This window comes from Strix aluco, chromosome 4, assembly GCF_031877795.1.
Source record: "Strix aluco isolate bStrAlu1 chromosome 4, bStrAlu1.hap1, whole genome shotgun sequence".
Classification (NCBI taxonomy): Eukaryota; Metazoa; Chordata; class Aves; order Strigiformes; family Strigidae; genus Strix; species Strix aluco.
In genome coordinates, this window is record NC_133934.1 from 58,920,195 (window position 1) to 58,945,160 (window position 24,966).

Here is a 24,966-nt window from a genome sequence, read left to right on the forward strand (position 1 = left end):
CCAAACTTTATTACTCAGTACAGGTTACATTTGCTGATTCAAGGTAGTAGAATGTCAAAGAAAGATACTCTTTTAGTGCTGTCTGAAAATGCCACTATAAAATGCTACTGTAAAAGAATGCTGTGTTAGATTATTTAAATCATGAACAGTTAAAAGAAAACGACAGTAAAACATTAATATAAAGCCACAGCCATATAAAATATAGCCCAAGGGATAGAAAGGCTTCTGAGACCGCAGTATAACCTCCATAGATTAAGAGCAACGAAACTATTTCACAGCCTAAGTAAATTTTTTAACTTGAGGATATGCTAATGCTTGGGAAAAATGTATTTTAGTGAAATACCAACATAATGTCTCTGAGGATCTTATCCTTCTTTCTTTTCTATCCCCCCTTGCATTCCTGTAGTCCCTTAAGTAGTTCCTGTGCATGCCAGGCTCCATTGGTACCCAAACAAGTTTTTTACAAGAATTGCCTGACAAATGTGATGATAAAAGCTACACTGCACAAATCCATCTGAGGCAACCTCTAAGTACTAGGTTACTGAAAATGTCTCCAAACTATCCTAGCTATAAGTCATTGCTAAAAGAGGCAAAGACTTGACACTATGTCATAACTCTAGTCTTGATGGGGGTGTGTCAACCCTTAACCACGGATTAATTGATTCAAAGTCAATGAGTATACAGAAATAAAAGCACATAAAAATAGCATGTGAAATAATATATGTTACAATAACACAAAAAAAATGCTAGTAAAAGAACTAAACCTTTCATTTATCTTCCTCAATTTCCTCATCTATAACAGGGGAAAACTACAATGACATACTCCATAGTGCTATTTTGAGAACTGTTCAGATTTGTAAATTTTGAGTTGAAATACTGGATAAATGCAAAGGAATTTTTATATCAGCTACAAACATACACATACTTTTATACATAGACATATATAAAAGTGAGATTACTGAAGATATTTTTGTAACCTTTAAGGTTGGCAACATCTTTCTTTATACAGGAAGCAATTTAAGACAACATAAAGTTTATTAAAAACAAAACAGTTTTCTCCTCAAGACTAATAGTTTGGTCTACAAAATTCAGAACATCTTCAGGGGAAATTACACACATATGTATATGTACACTTAAATGGATATTCATTCTTTTTGGCAAGTGATCACTAACAGACATACTGTGCAATATAACTGGATTGTATTTCTGAAAATACGTGATTCTCTTACATGTTTTGCAGCAGCTCACAAGTCTTGAATGTTATTGATGGATCTCAGCAAAAAAGATTGTTAGGAACTCCTATGCTATCGCAGGAACAGCCGGAGTATTTTTCAAACGTAGAATTCTGAATTAAAGCTCACAAACAGAATGGACACTTCCATGCCATGCTCATTAATAACATTATCAGCAGTACACAAAACACTCCAATGCAGGAATTGAAGTATTTTGTATTTTTTCTTCTTTCTCTCTTCCAAACTTGACTCATACTTACAGGAAAGAATAGCACATCATCACAGCTCTACATGCCAGCACCAGTTCAATATAAAGAACCTGAAGCATTTCTGCTAACATATAAGATTGCTTAAAGTCAAATTTCAGTTGATAAAAGTGTCACTTTATAATGGAAAATACAAATTTTGAAGCTTCCATCTGGTAGCCTGAGATCCAAATCTCCCAGGTCTGCTGTAGTTTGCAGGACTTAGAAGCTTGCAGCACAGAAAGTCACCAGGGTTCTGGACTGATAATGGGTGATCAAGGAAACTCTGATATTTTGAAAACCTTGTGAAAGACTAAGATCTTAGATATCAGAGCGTTATCTTTACATCACCATAAGCTTGATGAAATACACATTTTTAAAACTTTTTTTTTTTTTTTTAAGCTGGTGAAACTACTGGGATCTGCAACAAATTGGACTGGAATTCAAAGCTGAAATACAGCATGAGGATCCGTAAAAACAATAAGCCAGTAGGAGTTTAATATTGAATTAAAAACATGTGCAGCAGGATAGTAAAATACTATATAATATTCCTGAACACAGTGAAATACTTTGTTTTGACATAATTCCTAATAAAACACAGAACGCACTAGTGTATTTCTGCCATCTGTAGAATAGGATGAAGAAAATACAAAGGTCATTCGATAAAGAAATGATTTAGGAATACAAGAAGTATTTTGGAGTTCTTAATTGTATTTTGACAACTCTTTGCATATCTCATAATGGAACCGCAGTATTTGGCTTGCAATTGTTTTTTTGTACTCATATGTAGTTTGTTAAGCTAAGCAATGCTGTACCAAATTAAGGCTTACAAGTTCTTCACTTGCTGTTAGAAGATCCAGTATGCTCTGGTGACAGCTGCAACTTCTAGATGAATAGGTGGAATGCTAATGTGCAATTCCCCGTAACATTTATGCTAGCATATGTAACAAGTGAATCAGACATTCATGATTGTTTTATGAAAACAAAATCAATTCTTTTCAGAATTAATGAAAATTAATGAGTAAAAGTTGGTAACACCCTACAAATAGAAAGCTGACCTTCATGTTTTCTTTTAGAGTTTTATATGTTAGTTGTTTTGAGTTTTAATCTAAGACTTGGTTTTTCAGAGTAGCTGTGCCGTAGATGGTTACTATGTGAACTATGAAATGCGGGGATCAACTTCTAAAATTGTTGGGCCAAACAAACTGTTCCAAGAACCCATCTCCCAACCTTTCTTCATCTATTGCATATAGCTACTTCAGAGGTAGATCTTCAAGTTTAGTAAAAGAAGTCGCCTTCATAACAACAGAACTTATTTTACGAGGGCATCCAGAGTTGACACTGCCTTGCACGAAGAGCCCTTTCCACAGAATTCTCTACAATGAATATTCTTATTTCTGTGTTTGTAGAAAATCAAAACCTATATTTAATTGGTAATTGTTAAATTAACAGACTTCAAATCTGATATTTTTCTGAATCAGGTAAGAAAATCAGAAATAAATTACCAGTTCCAGGAAATGCTGTGGAACATTTAAACATCTTACCATTTCAGCACAAGATTTCCAGAGAGAGTTACTCAAATTGTAACCCAAAAGCCTGCCTATCAGAGCAGGTAAAAAACCACAGTGGCACAGTTGGGGTAGGAGTCTGGCTGCCACTTTGGGCATCTGACCTTAGATGAACAGAGCTCTAACAAGTCTGATTATTCCCAAGTTCACCTAGCAGGGTACTGTAGGGAAGTCATTAATCTGCCATTAGAGGCTCCTTCACAAAAGGCTCCCCTGACAAAAGGGGGGGAAAAGACAAATAAAAAAACATGTTGGAAGCAGAGCACAATATCCAATGCTGCAAGAATTTTGCTTGTTGATGCCTGGGACTTAAGCCGCTCAGCCTTTTTAAATTATGTGTGGTGCTTCCTTAGTCTTGATACAACTGATAGTCCAGCACAATTTGCCCCTAAATCTCCAATTCTGTGCTCTCTTCTTCACAAAGCAAAGAATCCCCTTATTTGCAGTAATGCCATCTGCTTAGCCAAAGAAGCATTTAATGTTCACAGCTATCCTGGTTTACACATGTACATAAGTCTGCAAGGGGAAACTGAATTGTTTCATGTTTTAAAAGTGCTTATTTTTGTTGTTAATTCCTTTTAACAAAATTAACTTCTGCTTTATTACATACAAAGCTGAGAAAGCAACATACTTTAAAACAATTAAATATGTTATCTGGGAAGATACACTTCTTGCATCTTTTGTGTCATAAACATTTATGTACACACCAGACAGTAAACAAGAAGTTTTGAGCATGATCTCTCCTCCAACATTCTCTGATGTGGTTCAATTTGGCGACTAACATAAAATGAAAAGCCATGATGATGGCATTTGTTTCTTCATGTTCACAAGTCAATATGGGCTGTTTCTTAAAAAGACGACACAATTTCAATAGTGTTCAGGAATTCTATTACAGCTTTAGATAGGGAGGAAAATGGTAAGCAAGTGGTAAAACTCTGCCCACCAAATACATATGAAACTTAGTACAAGCTTGTTTATTTATGTGATGCCCTCACTTAAGATTAATTTCTGATCTCAAAATCGATAGCAAACTGTTATCAGCAGCAGTAGGATCCAGTATTTGGCCTTCTTATTGGTACAGATGCAAGTAAGAAACAGACTTTTAGATACTGTGTTTGGCTGACTTCCTGTGTCTCTCTGGCCATTATATCAGACTAACTATTTTTTAAAAGACACTACATTAATCTATTTCTACTGCTGTATATAAGTCCAAACTCTCAGGCTAAGCCTAACCTTATTTTCATTTACACAGGTATAACTAATTAGTTGGACACAATGACCATAGTTGGGAGATAATGTGTGGTGTGCATATGAAAACTTAAAAACTACAAATGTTTTAAACTCACTCAGGAAGAATTTGTTTGAAGGACAAATAAATCTGTTATATACTCTCTTTCAATACTTGTCCTTCTTTACCAAAGCCTAACAAACTGTTCGCTTCCCTTCAAAAATACATTTCCTCCTTAACTTACAGTACCTCTCAACATGATGTCAAAGTTCTGTATTCAACACCCACCTACATCAGTAATACCTAGGGCAGAACATGGGCAATGCAGTAGCTCTTTCCACTGTTCACATGTTAGTGAAGACCCTTCAGAAGAAACAAAAAAATTAACCCAAATCTTTAGATGGAAATTGATATCTGGCTCCCTTTAAATTAAAGATCACAGAGTGCACCCCCCCCATGAATTTCTACCAACTTCTAACTCATATTCTGATTTCTATATAAGTAATCACAGTTTTACATAATGAATTAAGAAGAAACTAAGACGCACAAAATTTCTTGAAGGGATTTCATAACATACACTGAAATAATGGTCTGATGAAGTCCTGAAAAAGCGTGGACACACACACACACAAACATACAAAACAAAGACAACATCACTCCATAATTGCCTAGAAAACAAAAATTTGAGTGACTGTACCAGTTCTTTGTTAATAAACTAATTGTCAAAGTCTGACAGCAAAATCTGACCTGCAACTCATAACTCAAAAGCTGACTAGCATTTTCATATTCAAACTGAGCCATACAATCCTTCAACAGGATCAAAAGTTTACGAAGGAGCTGAGGGAGTATAAAACACCCCACAAGATCATTCTCTAGAGTGTGAAGAGCTGATGGCCTGGATACCACCACTTGGTTTCTCTCAGGAGCAGGAACTTTACTGCACAGTATATCTTAAGGTGATGAACTATTTCTCCAGCCTTATACTGATTCTGCCCTTCATAAGTGTACTTCTTGCCTCCTTCCCCCACTCTCCACACAAGTAGAGAGACTAGAGGCATTCCTAAAGGCAAACTGCTGGGAACAAGGAACATGAAGGTTACACCTCAATTTATGGTGATCAGTACAAAAGAAGCATGTCCAGCTCTAAGGATCTGACAGGTAGAAACCACTTTGCAGCATTAGTCAATAGGACATATTATGTTCCTTGTCCAAATCTTAAAGAAACATCAAAACACATACATGATAACTTGACCTTAACAACCATCCCAGTACTGAATGGCATGCGCTGAGAGGAATATTTAACAGGTTTTGGAATGCAGATGGCTATCCAAACTACCAAAACCAAAAGGGAAACTCAGCAGAACTTAAAATACATTTTCTTTATATAACCTCCTTCCCATCCTTCCTGCTGTCAGATACTCAACTCTTTCCTAAGGTTTAGGATTCTCCATACCATCACAGTGTTCTCTAGAAAATGATAAGCAAATCTCTTGCATACAGTGCTGCCATGCAAACCAGCTCAAAACTATGCCCTGTGTCCCGCTGGCTATTTTTTCAGTCCTTGACAAAAAGCAGAAAACTAAAAGTTAAAATGGTTCCCACCAGCTCTGTTGACAGGACAAGCTAGTAATAGCCTGTCTAACCATGAATCAGAATCTCTGTCATCAGAAAATAAAAATACTTCAGTCACATACCCTGAAGCTTGACGGTGAAAAAGACACACGCATACATTTGTCACCAGAATTGCTATGGTAACCCTTTATCATGCACACAACACTGGAAAATTTCAGACTGAAATAACATCACTTCCACAGACATTTCACATATAGGAAAACAAGAATCTCATGAAAACAAGTATCAATCATTAGGATCTTGTCCATTTCTAATGCAAATTTGAATGGCTGCCAAAGTGAAGGGAGAAGCATCTGTGGGGCTGCTATATCTCAAAAGTCCCACACAGAGAGTGATCATGTACGCTGACATGAGAGAGAAAGTATGTTGCACTAGAGATCCGCCAGGGAGAGGATATTGCCACAAAGAAGAAAACTGTTGACTGACTGAGACGAAGTCACACTGAAACACCATCCTGCCCCACATTTATATTTGTTAACAGTTTTAGTTCAGCAGGATTTTGTAAAGGATCATTTTGTCTTCCTTCACCATAATACTAAATGCACCTTTTTCTAATGTTTATATGAACTTTACTTCTAAACAACAAAAAACGTTAAAAATAACAAGCCTTCTCTCTTTACCCAGATAGCACATTCCTCATGGAATTAACTTTAGACTAGAAGCTAAAGCCTGTTCTTTGACAAACATGAATACTTCCATTATTTTAAACAGGAGATGTATGGGCAGAATTTGGTTGTATAGATTTATTGGGAAAATAAACCTTTCTGGTACAAGCTAATCTAAATACATATTTACATTCTAAACAAGAAAAAGCAGGTATTCTTTGGGGTCACTCAAAAGCCAGAATTTAAGTTTCAGCAAAAATATTAAAGATTTTATTACTTGCTCTTCTACAAAGAAACTCAGTTTACATGGTATTTGAAACAGCTTTCTTTTTAACAGAAAACCAAAATCATAAGAAGGTATTTTATTTTTTTAAAGGTTATGCTAAAAATTCTCTAGCTATTCATTATGGTCTTTACCTTTCAGAGATACAATAGAATCATGAGCTTTTTCTGAAAAAATGCTTGTGGGTTTAATAAACCTTCTTTTTACTTAAAACAGGAAAATATGAAGGAAAATTATCTTTTGCAGTGTATTTTTGAAGAAAAAAAGCAGTAAAAATTCAAAGGTAAAAAGATAGAAGATGTTACTGATCTGTTATGAATTTATACTTGTACCTTGTAATTATGTACGTGTTGTGTGAATTTAAGTGTGTACTTTTTGAAAATCATAGCAAAAAAGAATATGTGTTAATAAAACACTGTGTGTAAAAAGGATTAGAATTTATCTTTGATCTTAGTGACAGAAAAACTTTGTTTTGTCAGCATAGAAATTCTGGTCTTTGAAGCCAGGAAGCCTTTACTTACTAACCAACCCGACCAATAATTTTCATTTTGGATTTCTCATGGACACAGTTGAGACTGGGGAAATTACTGACAATCATGGGTGGCTGAAATGACTTATTTTACCAGTACGTGAACAGATTCTGTTTTCTATTGATACTTTAAAAATAATTTCACAAAGTTGTGAGATTTTCAACCACAGCTTTCAACATTTTTAAAATGCTGTCTAATGAAGTTAGCTGGATCTGGGTTTCAGTTTAAGAGGAAAGACATCTAAATGCACAGCCTACATGTAGTTGCCTAAGACACGTAGATGTCAACATAGGCTAGAAAGCAATTTCGCAGAATGGTTATTTGATTCAGTAGCTGTCTATAATCAGAATCTGTAATTAAGAGGCATGAATGTGTACAACTGGTGTCATGTGAGAGGTTCCCTATGTTTCCAAGACAGCTGCCCATGACTGACAGATACAACAATGGTCCAAGACAGACTTCAGCCCTTGTACACACAACAGCCAGAGGCTAGGTGGGAGACCCTGGATCATCTCATGCAGCAACAAACGCCTGTATGCAAGCAATATAATTGAGTCCTGGAAGTTTACAGTGAGCTGAAGAGGCTTCTAGGTGCACTGAGCATTGACTCAACCTTCACTGACTACAAGGAGTGCTTAGACACCTCACATGTCAACACCTATGCACAAGGTTCTAGGTTCAGGCATCTTGATCTAAAGCTGAATCCTAGTCTGACTGTCTCATGCTGTTATGACTTCCTGACCAGTGCCCTTGCAGGAATTACTCTGCAATCAGCCATTCAAAATGACTGAGTACATACATATCCTCCTGCCACAATAAGAGCATCTTGAGCTGAAAATGAGGAAAATGCAGTATTAAGAATAATGGTAAGCATTGCTTAGAACAATGGCAATGGCACAGAGGTGAGCATTTCCACTGGGAGGAACTACTGAAGTTAGGATGTAAGAATTCTTATTCTAAGTCTTGCGGGTCCCAGTACCTTGTACCTGTTTTCTGTATATTCATTCAGGGCATAAAGAAGTTAATACAACTCAGGGGGAGGGATTTTTATAGGATTTTTTCCTGTGGTTTGCACCCCACTTCTCTTACAATCATGACAAGATTTTTCTGATTTCTTGAAACAGCACTGAATGATGCTATCTCCATTGTGGTTCTTTGCCTACAGCTACCTCAGAGTATTTTATGTAGAGATATGAGATCTGAAGACTGAGAAGCTGTTTACAAGCATTAAGGAAGAGACACTCTCCAAGCAACTGGAATGTGGGAGGTGGGGGTCCAAACCCAGTGGGAAAAGACACGGGTGGCAGCACAAGTGAACATCAACTAGAGGGCAGCCCACAGCCTCAAGTTGAAGTCCTCAGGTCCTCAACTCAGGCCTCAAGTTGAGGCCTCAGGTCCTCAGCAGAGCTTGTTCAGAGCAAGTGCCACACAGAATTACACTCTCTCTCTTCATTGACCCCAAGCAGCACAGAGGCTGAAGATGCCTCTCTGTGTAGGCCACACATCAAGAGCCTACTGTGAAACATAAGCGCTGGGGGGCATGGTCATTTCCAATATCATACGGACTACTTATATAATACTATTAAATAAAGCCTGGAAATGCAAGGATACTAGGCATTCAAACTGAGTGGGATGAGGGTTTGTAACACAAACTGTCTTTCAACAGAAAGCAATGATTAGAAACAAAATAATCTGAGGAAAATGGTTGCTTCCTGTAAAGAAAATCTTAACTTGAAAAAATTCAGTCAATACGGCTGTAAAGCTTTCACTTTCAATTATGATTCTGAAATATAAAAGGCCCTCACAGAAATCTGGGTTCAGGCAACTCGCTTGTGCAAAGAGGGTCCCACCAACCAGAGTTTACTTCCCATAATGCATCTTGAGTATGCAAAAAGGTAGGATTTTTCAACTGACTTCACTAAGTTTGGCTTTGGTATCGGCTTTTTTTTAAATCTTATTTCCTTGCTCTTCCACATTTCTATACCGCTCTTTAACTCAATAATTTACATTTAGTTTTTTCTATACCCACTGTTTCCTTTCTGCTGGTCTATTTCTACCTTAGAACTGAAGTTAGAACCCTACATTTCCACGTCTTCAATTACAGCTCACAAGACAAAGTTCTACTATTCTTGAATAAAGCAGAACTAATTCAAAGCAGTATATATAATTAATCAAAATACCTAGCAGTGCAATATTTAAAATAACTGAGGGCTGTCTAGATTATAGCAACATTATTAGCATGTGATTAATAAGCAGTTGAAGTATTACATTTGCTACACATTTGCTAAGTTATTTTATCTTGCTTTAAAGTTAGGTGGCAAAGTTTCAAGCCATAGTTAGGAGATTTGCTTTATTCAGTATTACGTTGTTAACCCCACCATCTGGTCAAACAGCTGAGGGAACTCAGACAACCATATGGGGGGGCCCATGTTTCTCTCTTGGGAAATATTTGCCTAACTGAATTATGCAATGGTTACCAGTTTCTAGCTTATTACAGTAGGATTTAAAAAAAACATCAAAATACTTTGTAGATAACCTGAGTTTGGTGGGCCCTATATTTAGCTTTAACTTATGTAGGAAAATAAGATGGCACTTACTTGAGGACCAGGCTGACCCTGAAAAACAAGAAAAAGATAAGGTCATGGAAAGTTATGACAAGGATTAACTCCTTAAATAGTAGCAAATAGTTACAGTATTCTCTAATAAGAAGACAACAAAATATCCAGTAACTGTATTGAAGTCAGATTATGGACTCTTAAGTCTATATTGAATTTGAATGTTTTAATTCAAACTGATGAATTTTCTTGCAATTAACTAATTCCAGAAATAAATTACAATCACACATCATTGAACCTGCATTTGAGAAAATTCATACTTCAAAGAGTCAGAAAAATTTAGAAATGATAGAAAGGCATAATTTAATCATTCTCAAGTGAGAAAGAATCCACAGACACTGAGCTGATTTAGAAGTAGGTACTGGGTGCTTTTTCTCTATTATGGCTCACCCCCATGTTTAAAGGAGGTGCTAATTACTGCCTATTGAACTAACAAAATCTAAAAACAGGACGATCACATTGCTGGGCAAACAATAGTATTTTGCTATTGCTGCAAACACCACAGTTTTAAGCAAGTATAAATCAATATATAAACCAGCAAGTCAGCAGTAGGTGAACCTTGTCAGTCAGCCCAAGAGGTAGGTGATACATTTCCTCTCCCTTATTTATCAACATCACCTTTGGACCACTCCTGGACAAACGGAGAGGCACCCTTTGAACATGGAGGAGTTGTATGTATCTCTTGTTGCTGCAAGCCCTTACAGAGCAGACTTTCTATCACCGAGGTCTCTAGCCTAGGAAAGCCAGTGAAAGTCATCAGTTATTCTAGCCCACTCATTACAAATTATTTGCATGAAGCAGAATTGTATTACAAAACAGTATAGTAGCTGTGACTATGAACTACAGCCACCCAGACAATCAGCTCACACTGTAAGGCAGAGACAAATATTTATATATTTCTCCCTATAAAGAGAGGATTTCTTAAACTCCTAGGGCTAGCTTAGCTTCTAGTGTTTCACAACATCTCAATAATATTTCAGCTGAATTGAAACTACATTTCCTTTTGTTGAAATATACTGAGCATGGAGACTTTTTATAAACTCTCTTCCCTTTAGCTAGAAGGTACTGCTGCACAGAGCCGAAACTCTTCCGTCTGAACATCAGGAAACATTTTTTACTGTGAGGGTAACCAAACACTGGCACAGGTTGCCCAGGGAAATTGTGGAGTCTCCATCCTTGGAGATATTCATAAGCCATCTGGACACGATCCTGGGCAGCCTGCTCTAGATGCCTCTTCTTGAGCAGAGAGGTTAGACCAAAAGACCTCCAGAGGTCCCTTCCAACTTCAACCATTGTGTGATTCTGTGTGATTTTAAAGTAGGGGTATGAGGTGTGTGAAAAAAGCATTTCAACTGGGAACTATTATCTACAAGAAAAGTAGCTGAAGAAAAATGCTTTTTTGGTAACTAAGATCTTTTGTGCTAAATTAAAAACCAGAAAAACATATTTTAATTCACATACAAGTTTTTAAAGATTTTTTTTTAAAATGTATGAAATATTAGAAATAATGTTACAGAGGAACCATGGTAAAAACCAGAATTATTGTGGCTATCTAATCCTTACACTGAAGGCAGCTTAAAGCATTCCTTGTTGTGGATGCTGCAGTTTTGTTCCTTAGAACAGCACTGCACTATAGAGGTTTTCAGACAAAAAAAAAGCACTGGCTGAGGTTTGCCAGTTCTAATATGAAGTAAAGTTTTCCGAATTGGCCATTTCTATGAAGTTATACATCACACTCGGTTAATGAATATAATGGGGACTCCTCAGCACTCAGCCTTTACCTCAATCTTCCCATCACAACAGGTTTTAAGCTATTATATGCTATACCTGATCCTAAAATCACCAGGATTTGCTTACTGATGCAGTACTGGGCAGCTTGTACAATAAATTTGTATAAATTAACTAAACCAAGACCTATGCATGCAAACTTTTATATACAAACTCACAATATGTTTGTCTCACAAGTATATCTAAAGTTACAATACATTTTGACCAAATCATTAGACTGTCTCCAAGATATATATATATAAAAGAGACTCAAATGAAAGTCTGAAATTAGCAAAATGTTTCAAAATGTTGATTTAAAGCAGTAGAAAGCAAATAAACAGAATATATATATATTTTTAAAAAATATTTGAAAACTGACACTTTTTTCTTCAATCTAACTTAGACATACAGGATACTAAGTGTCCACATGGTATATGCTATATGTAAAGGGACATACACACATAACACAAACATACCCTGAATTGAATGTCAGGGATGGAACCATGCTCCCATGAAAGTGTTTTCTACTCTCAGTGTCAACAGCATTATCAGTTTGCCTTTTTGTTATTGTGCATTTATAATTAGTCTTTTATCATGTCTGCAATACAGAGAGAGGAAAGCTGGAAACAGAATTTTTATAGGTCAATTGTTTTTCATGGCGACACAAAACTCTATGAGATAATGGGGAATGTAACAGTTGCATTACTCTCAGTTTATATACACTGTCAATATTGTAATTATCCTGCATTTAACTGTAAATGCAGGTGCTGAATACAGAAGTACTCATAGCAGGATTTTTTTATCCTGTTGGCTATGAGCTACTTGAACATGGAAGGAACTTTGCATTAGTGAAGGTAATTATCTTCTGTTTTGTCAGTTGTTCCCAATCCTTCAATATTTTTGTATGCTCTTAGATACTCCTTGTCCTACTAGCTATCACAGTTACAGTATAAATTTCCCTTCTCACTAATGATCCAGTAGGTGACACTAACCAGAGGATGCAGCAAGCACTATATTATGGAACTCATCAGCTCTGCTTACAAAGGTACAGGTAGAAAGAGGCATCACAATACTGACCTTTTTTATTGTAAAGGGTTGTTGTCACACAACAACAATTCAAAGCACAGTAGACGAAAAGGGGCTGTTCATTTTGCCTTCTCTCATTTTTGTATGTTGTGAAAGGGTCAGGAATAAAGATCTTTGAGATTCTTTTGTGTTCATTAAAAAACCCTCTAACATGAATATAATCTGATATTATAACTCATTTGAGCAAACTCAGTCTCAATTAATATGCTTGTGTTCCCCAAAAGGCTTCAGGATTGCTGAAATCACTCCAGCTCATTGCTGCGTAAATTGTGCCCAATACATGTTACTTGTGGATTAAAATGTTTTAGCTGGAAATATTTCTCTACATTTTAGAAAACAAACAGGGTGAAAATACTCTTCAGGACTGAAAACTCAGCATTACTCTGATTTTTTCTCTTTATTCAAATGTATTACATACTCTAAAGTTGATCCATTGTTTGTAGCTACTGACTGCTGTTCTTTGCTCGCATTTACAACTCGGTCCCAACCCCAGTAACTGATCAGGTGCATTTTAGTGGCTGCTGCTTTGAACCTCTGGATCATTGCTCATGTACTTGATTTTCCCTTACTAATTGCTGCTTTTTATTTTATTTTATTTTATTTTTAAAATCTGCATTACTACAGTGGATGTAGTTGCATAATATGTCATGGTTTCAGCAAAATATTCAGAACAATTTTCCCTTCAATATTTACTATTTACTGACTTAGTAAGTTATTTTGCAGGAAAGGGGTTAAGTTTAGCAGCCTATTCCAGTTACCATGATGGAAGGTCTTCTATGGTTGAGAGTTAATGCTTTCCTAGCAATTTAACCCAATATGAGCCACTGATGTTTAAGCAATACTAAAAGAAAAAAAAACCACATATATGATGTAGCCAGGTCTAGCTGAAGTCAACAGGTAAACTATCAATCTGCTATAAGAGGAGATTAAAGAAAAAGCCTATTGACTGGAAGCTGCAAACATTGCAGAAAAGTTACTTAACAGTAGAAAGAGACCTCAAGGAGCACAGGGAAGAGTCTTAAGAGAAGAAAATGGAAGCTGACACTGCAAGTTAACAAGTTGAGCTTACAAAGGAAACAGGGCTTGTAGCAAATTAAAAGACAGAAAAGGAGAGATGTATTCAGGATATCAGAGAAAAGGGCTGTCCTGGAAAAGGAGAGAGAGGGAGCAAAAGCAATAGCATGAGAAAGGGCAGGAACTGGATTTTCACACTTTTTGCATGATTTTAATCTTTAAAAAGCTGGGAACATAAACTTCCAGGCTCATACATCCTAAATATATGGATATACAAATATATACACAAACCCAAATATATTTATAAATGCACTGTAAAAAAATAAAGGTTATTTCTAACAATTCAAGTACCATGTCCCTAAAGAATATCTGGGATAGCATACAAATGCATCTAAAATGAGACATGGGGACTGTTCAGATCTAATCGGCCAACAAAATCCAGACAGAGAAATTAAAACACAAAAATTAAGAACCTGTGGAAAAAGGAAACCAGCAAGAGTCACAGATATGTGGTCAGAAATAATATACTGCTGTTTGAAAGGCACCACCAAACTACCCTTCTGAAGCATTCTCTGGACAGAGCACCCAAGTAGGAACATCTGTCTGTCAATGTAATCCAGGTAAAAAATGATAAGGAAACAGGAATAGCGTGGTTTACCTCTATTTCCTTGGAACGACACAAAGGACTAAAGTGGCTTTTTGGCACTCTGTTAAAAATCTATGCTACTGAGGTTGAACTAAATATGCTGAAGGAAGCCAATATGTGATTAACATATATTTCAGCATGAGTAATTAAAAAAGAAAGAGGGAATATGTGCAAGACCTAAATTATACTGGTTTTGAACAAATCACCTACCAGCTTTCCATCCATACCAATCGGACCCTGGGATAATCAAAAGTCAAAACAAAATGGAACAGTTAAATCAGAGGAACACTGAAGATGAGGAAAAATATAGATTTGGGGAATATTGCAGGCTTTAGAAGATGAATAACTCTACGTCAGCAGTTAAATGCAATACCTTAAAGATATTTTGAGAGTGAAGGCACAGAAAAGAAAAAACAAAAGACGACGACCTAAGACAGAATAAAACCAGCATGGTGGGAAGTAGCCAGGCAATAGCTGGTGTTTAACAAATGAGAGGTTCAACATGCAATGAAGGAATTGTTAGTTTGACAAATCACAGTGGCACAACATAACAAAACATATGAAATAACGCATCTGGCTTGTGTATTTTTCTTTAAGTAACTGAGAAAACAGAACAGGTATTTACTGAATAGCTATTTACTGAATGCTGTTATCACACGGTTGTAAGATTAAATGAGCAAACGCTTAAAATCTCATAACTGTAATCTGTATTTAAGTTAACATTATAATAATGGTGGTTAAGAAACTTCAGCTCATGAAGTTCACTGAGGTACCTAAGATTTCCACCTATACTTTGGCCAAGAAGTCCTGTGCCTTATTCTGCTTTCATTTTTTTTCCTTGGGAAACATGGAATTATCCTCACTGATACTTCACAAGTTACTTATCTCCTTCAGAGTCCAGAGCTTGATTCCAGTTATAAGGATGCAAATTCTAGAAAAGATTTAATGTGGATGTACGCTACTGTAACTCAGTGACTGGTTCTGTATCAACTGCACGTTTAGGTGATCAGAGGAGAGAGAAGAGGGCTAAAGAACATTGGATTAATTTTAAATTTGACATTTAATCGCTTTGCCTTCCGACAAATGAACAGTCAAGTCACTTTTCACTGACAATGGAATAAAAACGGGAAGAGAATTTGCTTCTGCTATTAAATTCTGATCTTAGGCTGAAACTGTGACCTCTCAGGTTTTTGACCCATTCAAAAGGGACACTAGTTTACATCTGCTGGAGAGAAGTTTTCTCTTAAATGCTGGCCTGCAGCCAGACTTTCCCCCGGGAGCTTCACAGTCCCTCTCTCAAGACTGCCTTCCCTAAGCCTACAGCCCCGTAGGACTGACTGCTCACACTGCTTGATACAGGTCACTGTTGCTGAGATGACAGCACATAACATATTTGCTGGTTTTATGTTGATCCATTTAATCTTTGCTGCTTTTTGCCCACTTCCTGAGCACTGCTTCAGCTTGTGAGCAAAACTCAAAGTGTAACAGTTTAGTCTAAATCAGGTCTGCAGGGGTTCTACTGACCACTCAGGAGTGCATATTCTTACCTTCTGCACCACTACTATTAGGAATTAGAGCAATATGGGAATGAATCAGTTCAACCAGCTATCAAGAAAGTAACAAACACTATGAAAAAGTGATGCCATATCAGTCTAGTGAGTTCCCTAGCTCTCTGTCCTCTCCCAGCCTAGATCATGGACTCTGCCAAAAATTCCAGACATACTTAGTAAGAAAGAGGACATCAGTTGGATGTACATATTGTGAAACTCATGATTTTTGGTACATTATTGGCTTTCTAAGAAGCCTGTGCATTAATCTACTTGTCAAATCCAATAACAAGTTACTGTGTCTGGGAAGCCCTACAGGAATAAAACCCCTTAACTCTCTTTCCCTCCAGCTCTTACTGTGGTTTTCTGTCACATCATGAGTAGTTGACATGCTTAGAGCATAAAGAGGGTCACCAGCATCTCGGTTATCTGCATGACCATTACCTTCTATATGTGCTGATGTCCTGGGAAAGTTTGTGACTGCTGGGATGACCTATGATATCTTTCAAATGCTATCTCTAAAGAGTTCTTTCCCTGGTATCCAATAAAGCAAGCAACACTTACCAGTGCATTAACAGGACAGCTTTTATCATTATGTTTCCTCAGTGACTCTTGATCCCACGTGTGCAGCACACATACAGCACTTATTATCTTTCTCGTAGTTATTTAGCAAATTTCTAAATGTGGTACTATACCCCCCAAAATCACGGTAAGTCTGCAAAATTATTAGCCTTCCCAGATTTTTCCAGCACTGTACTACAGTATATTTATCTAGTAATATTTACACACACAGTCTGCTGCAGGTGCAAAAACGAAGGCTGATCTGAACCCTGGCTATGGATACATTTACTTCTAGAAAGCAAACTACAGATATTACCAGTTAAAACACTCAACAGTAAGGTCATGGTAAGTATACAAATTTCCCCAGAGGACTGTGTGGGCCAGCAGCTAAATTTAACCATTTGGTCTGCTGCAAGCTTAGCCCAAAAGATTTAATTATTCTTATGATGAATGAATACAGAAAAGAATTATGCAAGTATCTGTAGAAGGAAAATTCATTACAAGGTCAAACTGTGGACTTAGAGGGACCAGCCAACAGCTCTTGCAGCTGTAGCAGTGTATTTTGCATATAAGCACTGCTTTCAGGGAATGTTTCTTTACCATAGGAAAAAAAAAATACTATTTGTGCTCCCTTACAATGATAGGTATTTTAACTAGTTAAATTTTTGCCTGCTATTTATCCATGGTACATAGCTCCTGCACTTCAATTAAAGGAGTGTATGTATCATCTTGAAGAGTCTCAGTGAAGAAGAATCACAAATTCCCAGTAGACTGAGGAGAAGCACCTGCTCACAACTTAAAATAATAGGAATTTCCCCCATGATCACATTTGTATTAGGACTACTTGGTCAGAAGTCCGGGAAAGTCTTCTGGGATTTGCTTTATAGAGTAGAAGAAGAAAGAGAAATTTGCTTGAGACATACTGCCCTACAGGAGAAAAAAAATCTCTCTGAAGATAAGAGGTCATTACTGTGAAAATGAATAGTATTCTTTCATTATAAAAATACAAAATCTTTGACAGCAAAGCATGGTAATGTCTTTCTTTGCTCAATTACTTCTTTCTAGTGTTGGAAAGAGAGAGGAAACACTTTTCAAAAATGGAAGCAATCAGAATTTCCACAACTGATACAGGCTGGGTGAGAAAGATGAGCTGAAATAATACCTAAGGCTACTTCAGGATGCATTGAGGAAAATCCTACATATGAAAATGTTTATTGACATTCACTACATGATTGCACTGGAAGTCTCACGGAACACTCAAAGACATTTTCATTCATTCTGAAAGAAAGACTTCAAACTATAGTCAGTCTTTGACTTAAACTTGATTTTCTCCAGAGCTGAGCACCAGTTCAAACTACTTTCTGCTTCGTTCTCTAAATAACTGCTAATACAGATTAGCAAGTAATTTTTTTACAACCAGTACCAAATACATGGTCTTCTGTAACACAAACCCCGTAAAATATTTTAGAAAACTAGACAAGACAATGCATCATGAAAGAGAAGTGGATGAGTAGGTTTATGCACAGATATGCACACTATTTGTTCACTTAGTGTAGATACTACAGATGGTATTGAAAATGTTTCTTACGGACTACGCATTTCCTTTCTAAGTTTCCACCACCATTGTTAAATGTATGCTACTACTAGATATTTACTTACGGTATTATGTACAATTCTTTCCAAGATCTTCAAAAGCAAAGTTGTCTGTACAGTAGATTTTTTTTCAAATAATACACAACTATTTACTTAGTTGTGTATTATTTAGCACTACCTACCTATCTAATAACCCTAATATGAAAAGAGACGACACATGGGAGGAATACTATAAGCATAATGTTTCTCAAAGAAAGATATTTTTAGTCAGATTTTGAACACTACACAAAATAGGTTGTTTTCCATTTAAGCAGTATCTTTTTACATATGGGTTACTCTGGAGGTGAATATTTTAAGGATTTTAGGGGTTATTGTTAGAAATTGAAAATGTAAGCAAATGCATCACAAATCTTAAGAGTGTTCCTATCAAAAAGATAGCTAGTCTTACTACTTTAGGCAGCTTTAATGCAATGTTCATTTCTTCAGAAAATTCTAAGTGAAAAGTGAAGATAAGAACAGATACCACATGTTGAAATCTACTATGTGATAAAAGAATCTTCCAAGGGAAGAAGAGGAGGAAGATATGGATTATCTTCTTACTCATAACTTTTCCACTCCTCCTTCAGCAATCCTTTTCATTTAAGGAATGCTCATCAGAAGATTAAGTTGTGAACCAGGGGATACATAATAAACAGAAAACAGACATAATTTCTTCTTTATAAATTGCAGATCACCCTCTATCTAAAGGAAGGTTTTTTTGTTTTGTTTTTTAAATAAAGTGGATTGGCATATTTTAACTGCATAACTTTGATAGGTTTATATTCATTGGAAATGTGCAGAGAAATACATTTGTTGCAAATGCATTCTTTGTGGAAAGAATGAGGAAAAATTCTGACACTGCAAATTACTCCAATTCTAGTTTTCTGTATAAATAAAATATAAACACACCAGTTATCATCTCCAAATGTATACAAGTTTCTCAAACTTTGATGACTCACTGTCTTTCCTGATTATTTGGTGTGAGATCAAGTATTTTGGAAAAAATTCTCTCTCTCAGTGCAGACCACAGGTGTCTGAAATGCTCTGCATACACAAAATTAATACAGAAAGATCTGTATCTGAGACAGACATGAACACAGAAAACTGAACTGAGCCCCAGTTACCCCATGCTAGACTGTGTTTCAATCTACTGAAATTTCATGGCACAAATAAGTGGCCAAGGTTATTTCAACATTTCTGATGGGCAGTGTTGGTCCAACAAATAAAGCTAGTGAGACATAACAATGCCATAGCTGAAGCTGGCCAGCATACAAGTATTTTCTGAGCTCAGTTTGTAGTTCACTGAATTAAAAGTGAGTTTTTACACTGATTTTAATAAGAGTGCGCTTTGGCACTCGGTTGTCAAAAAAAAAACCAAACCAACACATTTTAAGGTATCCCCTGGTAATTTTTAAAAAATCCTTTAGATCACACATTTGGAAGTTTTACTATAGTCTAAATTAGTATATTATAGCAGTATTTCAGAATTCAGAAACTCTTATCCTGATAAAATTATGTGACTAATTATTCCACATTTCTAAACAATCTATGGTAAGGTCTATTGTTAAATTGTTACTTGCAGCTGCCTGAAAATCTCTTATGTCAATATATATACAACAGGATATTCAGAAGAAAGCAGGAATTTAGCTTTACAGCAGCAGCATGAGATGCATGCCAGTTACTATGTCAGACTGAGTTTAAAAATACCTCTGTGGAGGAAAATAAAAATAAACATCTGTCTCAAACAGCAGGTTTGCAGATCATCCCCACTAAGTTCAGGTAAAGTGAAAGATGACACATTGCCTTTTCAAATCACCTATTTTAGTTCAATATTGATAGAAGTTAAAAAACCCACAACTGTCAGGTTTCCTCATCATGGTATTAAATGATAGATCTCCACGTCTTTCTTTTTCTCTCCTTTGGTTAATTACAGGTTTATCAAGGCTGACTTTAATGAGATGTAATACAGTATTTCTAACAAGAATATATAATTCCTAGCAAGTCTGATGAGATTTCTTTTTAGTGAAATTTTGTTTTAGAGTTTACATGGGCAATGAGACCAATAAGCTCATCAGCTAGCTAGATTTCTCCTACTGATGAAACATTATTGGTTCTTTTTCAATGACTAGAAGTGATGGCTGTTATGAGCAATATGAGCGAACAGCCCACGTACAGAAGTCATTTGCTCAAAGCCTGGGAGTAAAAAAGTGCATTAAATCAACCTGCAACAAGCCTCTCTGGACAGCAATCAGGACATTACTGAAAAAAAAAAAAACCCACAAACCAACAAATAATCCATATCATTTGGGCTGGAGAAAACTTCACTGTGAGAAGAATGAACTACAAGAGTACAAGAAAGATGAGCTGAGCCTGCTGTCTAAAACCCCTTTACCACAAAAAGCAAAATTACTGACAAAGACAAATGAAGCACTAAAAGGCTCTTTCAAAGTTCATTTCAAAATTTCCCGAGTTCTTGCCTCAAGCAGTTCATATTAGCTACTACCTGAGACATAAAACTCAGCTAGATGGATCATCACCTGGAGACTGCAGAAGTATAAATGTATACCAAGGTAGGGATTTAGAGTTTTAAATTAAGGGGTTTTTTTAAAAAAAACAATAAAAATCACAGCACTGTTAGGTGGCTTGATCTTCTTGGCCAGCTATGGATGGATGCCATTTGAACTGCTATAGACTATCTCGTTCAGCCTTTAGAAACATTTTGCTTCTCTTAGACTCGTTCAAAACACTGATGCAAAATTAATCATTCAAGATTTGAACTACAACCCCTCACAATACACTGTTTTTATTGCAATGGAAAAACTACATTCAGTCTAGGAAAGAAAGACAGACAAACAGACAGACAAGAAAGAAAAAAGTGCATTCTTAAGCCCTTAATAGCCTCAACCTGTAATTCCAGGAATCTCTCATTTGGTTACAAGCCATGTATTAACTCTCTCATCAAAAACTCATACAAAATTGCCTTTATCAAGTCAACAAGGATCTCAAAGGATACCCTGGAGGCATAGAAGAGACTCTGAAGCAAAATCCTGATAAAACCTGGAGAATAAATAGCAGCACTATGATTAAGGCTCCAGACTACACCTCCATCAGCCAGAAAAATACACCATGCCTAGACTAGGCTCTCAGTATTGAGACTTCAGTTCATGAGCATAAAGGTTATCAGAATTTATTCCAATTTATATTTTAAGCCACCTGGCAAGTGTAGTGTCTTCAGTACAGAGAAATATGCAGCATGCACATTTAAAGCCATAAGCCAATGCTGCCAAGCTGAACTGGCAGGAATCTTACACATATTTTGCTGTTCTTGTTACAGAAAAGGTTTGTATTTTTTCACACTTTTTAGTTTCTCTGAATTTCAAGAAACAAAAGGACATGCAACCTGAAGGTATGAATTTCATGAAGTGGCTCTAGTGTCCATAGTAGCCTAAATTAGATGATGGGAATCATCAATAACAGAACAAGATGGAAGATGAGGAACAGTTTTGAAGATTCCAAAATAAACCAGAAATTCCAGGTACAGTCTCTAAAACTTTTCCTTGGAGCAACACCATTCTAGAATACAAGACTTCTAGCCAGGAGTCCTACATGCAGTCTGAATACTCTAATGGCTCCTCTGCAATTAAAAGATGGACTTTATGTCTAGAAGTAAGCAATTTGGAGAAAGAAGAATTGTTCAGTGTTTGGCTATTCAGTGTGGCTAAACTACAAAAAAAGCGCCGCATATGGTAACAATAAGGTAGTTCAAAGAGTTCTACACAAGAAAAATTATAGTCACAGATTTTCAGAAGCATATTTCACAGCTGAAAAATAATTGCCAAGATACTTTTTAGTTTTATAGTTTATGCAAGAAACCTGACAGGGAGTTTCTTGTGGTGCAGATGCATTTTTGAGTATCTGAGCACTATGACTGTTCTTTCTGCTGAAATATATATGTAAAAAACCATGAGAAAGAACTGGGCAGATCTAAGTCGAAATGAACTCTTCTGAAAGACTGTAGGCAAACGTTCTTCAGTATATCATGGCCAACATCGCGCACATCACATACATAGTAAAAAGGGGCCAAGTATGATTGTGAACCCCAAACTGAAGCACCTTTGTTGTCTTCATACATCAGGTTAGCAAGAAGATTATTTCTGGGCAGACACTGTTTTTCTCCTTGTAGCCTACACCTATCACCAGCATCTGCAACATTTATACAGTCATATGTATGACTGTACAAATGTTGTAGACATTATGACAAATTACTGCAAAGGGAAACTACTGTTGACCCCAGGAAGAGTAAGAGCAACATAGTTCAAGTTATAGTAAAGAATGGAGTCATGCAGACTCTGCTTTGTTTTGGTTGATTTTAAACAGATTATTTACCACTGACTAACATTGTTTACTGTAGACTAAAATTCCAAATATCAAATACCTAACTGATACTCAGATACTTCTTCAGGAGGAAAAAAAAAAAAGAAATTGTAAAATGAACCTGCCTTGTCTTGGCAAATCATATATGGTACAGTGAGTGGAACAGCACATTGTAACTGCTTGCTGTTAAAAAATGAACTGTATTGAAATTGTGATCTTAAAGTGCTTACCCCCATATGTTTCACCCATCCATAAAAACAGTCTTGTGAAGGGTTGCAGAACTATGTGTTTCCATAAAAATACTTCATTATGCTACTGAAGTCCAGCATAACTTAACAAGTACTTGAACATGGGGAACATACACACAGACCAGAGAAATGTCCTACATTCTACCTAAAAGTTCTTGTTTCTTCTGAAGAAATTGAAACTCCTGTATCCATAAATAGAAAGCACATGGATAATTCATCAACGCCAACATCACTGTGTGAATATATTTGATGTGGTTGGTGCCATGTTGATGAGAAAACAATAAACTGTGAAAAATGTCACTTCTCAAAAATTAGCTGGCTAGCATTCAGCGGGAGATAGATTGTTGTAACAGCTGTGGCATGACGACTTTGATGAATTAGATTTTTGTTCTCCTGGAATAATTCTGAAGAATCTGTCTCCTCACACCACCATAGAAGTGAATCCATTTGCTCACTGAAGCCCTACTAAAGAACAACCTTCCTTGTTACCTGCGTTTTGATGGCTTTACAGAATAAAATGAAAAATCCATTTCACTTCTTTCAGTGAATCTCTTTTTTGGTTTCTACAAATCTTTCTTCAGGGGGAATGAGGTCCATTAAGGAAAAATAAAAATACAGACTTTTGGTAAACACAGTATCATAGAGAACTAACCTTGAGAAGCCAATTTTTGACCTTCTCTCAGTGGAACCATCAGCTTTGGAAGATTAGCAAAACTCAGGAGCAGGTACATAAATTGATTTTTGCTCCATTAGGATAGAAGAATCTGACCATCACACTCCTTATATCTGCCTATAGAGACACATATTTTGAATGGGGCTCCCAGGGAATTAAGAAATAAATACAGTTGCCATAGAGATACTTCCCTTTACAGCAAAGGAGATCAGAGTGGATACATCTCCATAAAAGAGAAGAGCACAGTTACAAAGGGTTTAAAAGAGAACAAAACTAAAAGCCAAGGTACTGAAGTGTTTATAAATAAACAGGTAAAAACCCCAATCTCTTCTGACTGTGGTAGAAAGCTTTGCCTGAAGACTTTCAGGATAACCAAAATGCTAATGTTCATACCTAGTCCTAGTCCATAAATGCAGTATTTCCATCTGGATTACAACATAAGAAAAAAAACTTGTGCAGATGCACTGCATTAAAAGTTAAACTCCAAAGCAGGTGCTTTCAGCTATGTGCTGCCATATGTGCTCAAATACCGGAATATAAAATTCTGCACATGAAAGCCCATTGAGATACCTCTGTCATGTACCTACCAGATTTAAAAGGCACAAATATACATGCAACTAGTTTAAAGACAATACTACTGTCTTAAACACACTATAACCTAAATAATTTGTTAAAAGTTGATGGTGCTGCATACAGCTCTGTTCCCTCCAAAATAACTTGGAACCAGTAAAGTCTCAAAAAGGATAAATTATTATGGAAAAATTATATGAAGCACACTTTTAAGTATTATATCATTCCAGGAAATAAAGCAGAATTCAGGAATTCACTACCTTTTTCATTCTTTCTTCCTGAAATGTTTCCTCATAAAGTTTTTAATGATGCATCACCTGTTCTATTTCCCCAATTTAACATGAAAAGAGGGATGTAACAATGAAAGAGTTTGTATTTTAATAATGGATTATTTCTAGTCCTTGAAGAAAAATTTTCAGATAAGTCTTGCTATGATCAGTACCAAAATTTGGCTTCCAGAAGGGACATCTATTACTGTAACTATGAAAAAAAAATCATTAAGCATGTAATAACAAAGATTATAAATCAAATGAAGTGCTCAGACAGGCATACAGCATCTTTATTTGCAAGTCTGTGCTTTTACTAGTGATATTAACTGGGGAGCTGAACGCTACCTGTTTTACTGCCTTAATGTCCTGCCTCACCGACCTCAGTCCTAATGGCCTTTCAAGAAGAACACTGGACACTGTAATTTAAACCCGAAGTGTAACATTTTGAAGTTCATGACAAAGTTGAAAGCAGAAGGTTGACCCACTCACAGGAGTGCAGAGGATGAGGAAGAGAAGTTAGAGAAGTTGCGTGTTCTTTATTTTGTAAGCTCAGGTGTAACTTATGCCTGGAAGATGACAGTGAACAGTGTCTGGATAGGAGATAATGCTTGAGATAGGATAACCTTTCTACTGGTGCCGGT

The 24,966-nt window shown here is 36.4% G+C and overlaps 1 protein-coding gene across 1 annotated transcript in view; it reads right to left on the reverse strand.

Annotated features, from left to right (window-relative positions):
• COL25A1 (collagen type XXV alpha 1 chain) overlaps positions 1-24,966 on the reverse strand; it is a 323,220-nt gene that overhangs the window by 118,569 nt on the left and 179,685 nt on the right. Inside the window, exon 5 of the mRNA XM_074823252.1 lies at positions 9,921-9,938. Coding sequence (XP_074679353.1) covers positions 9,921-9,938 — 18 coding nt within the window. The remainder of the gene's footprint in view (positions 1-9,920; positions 9,939-24,966) is intronic.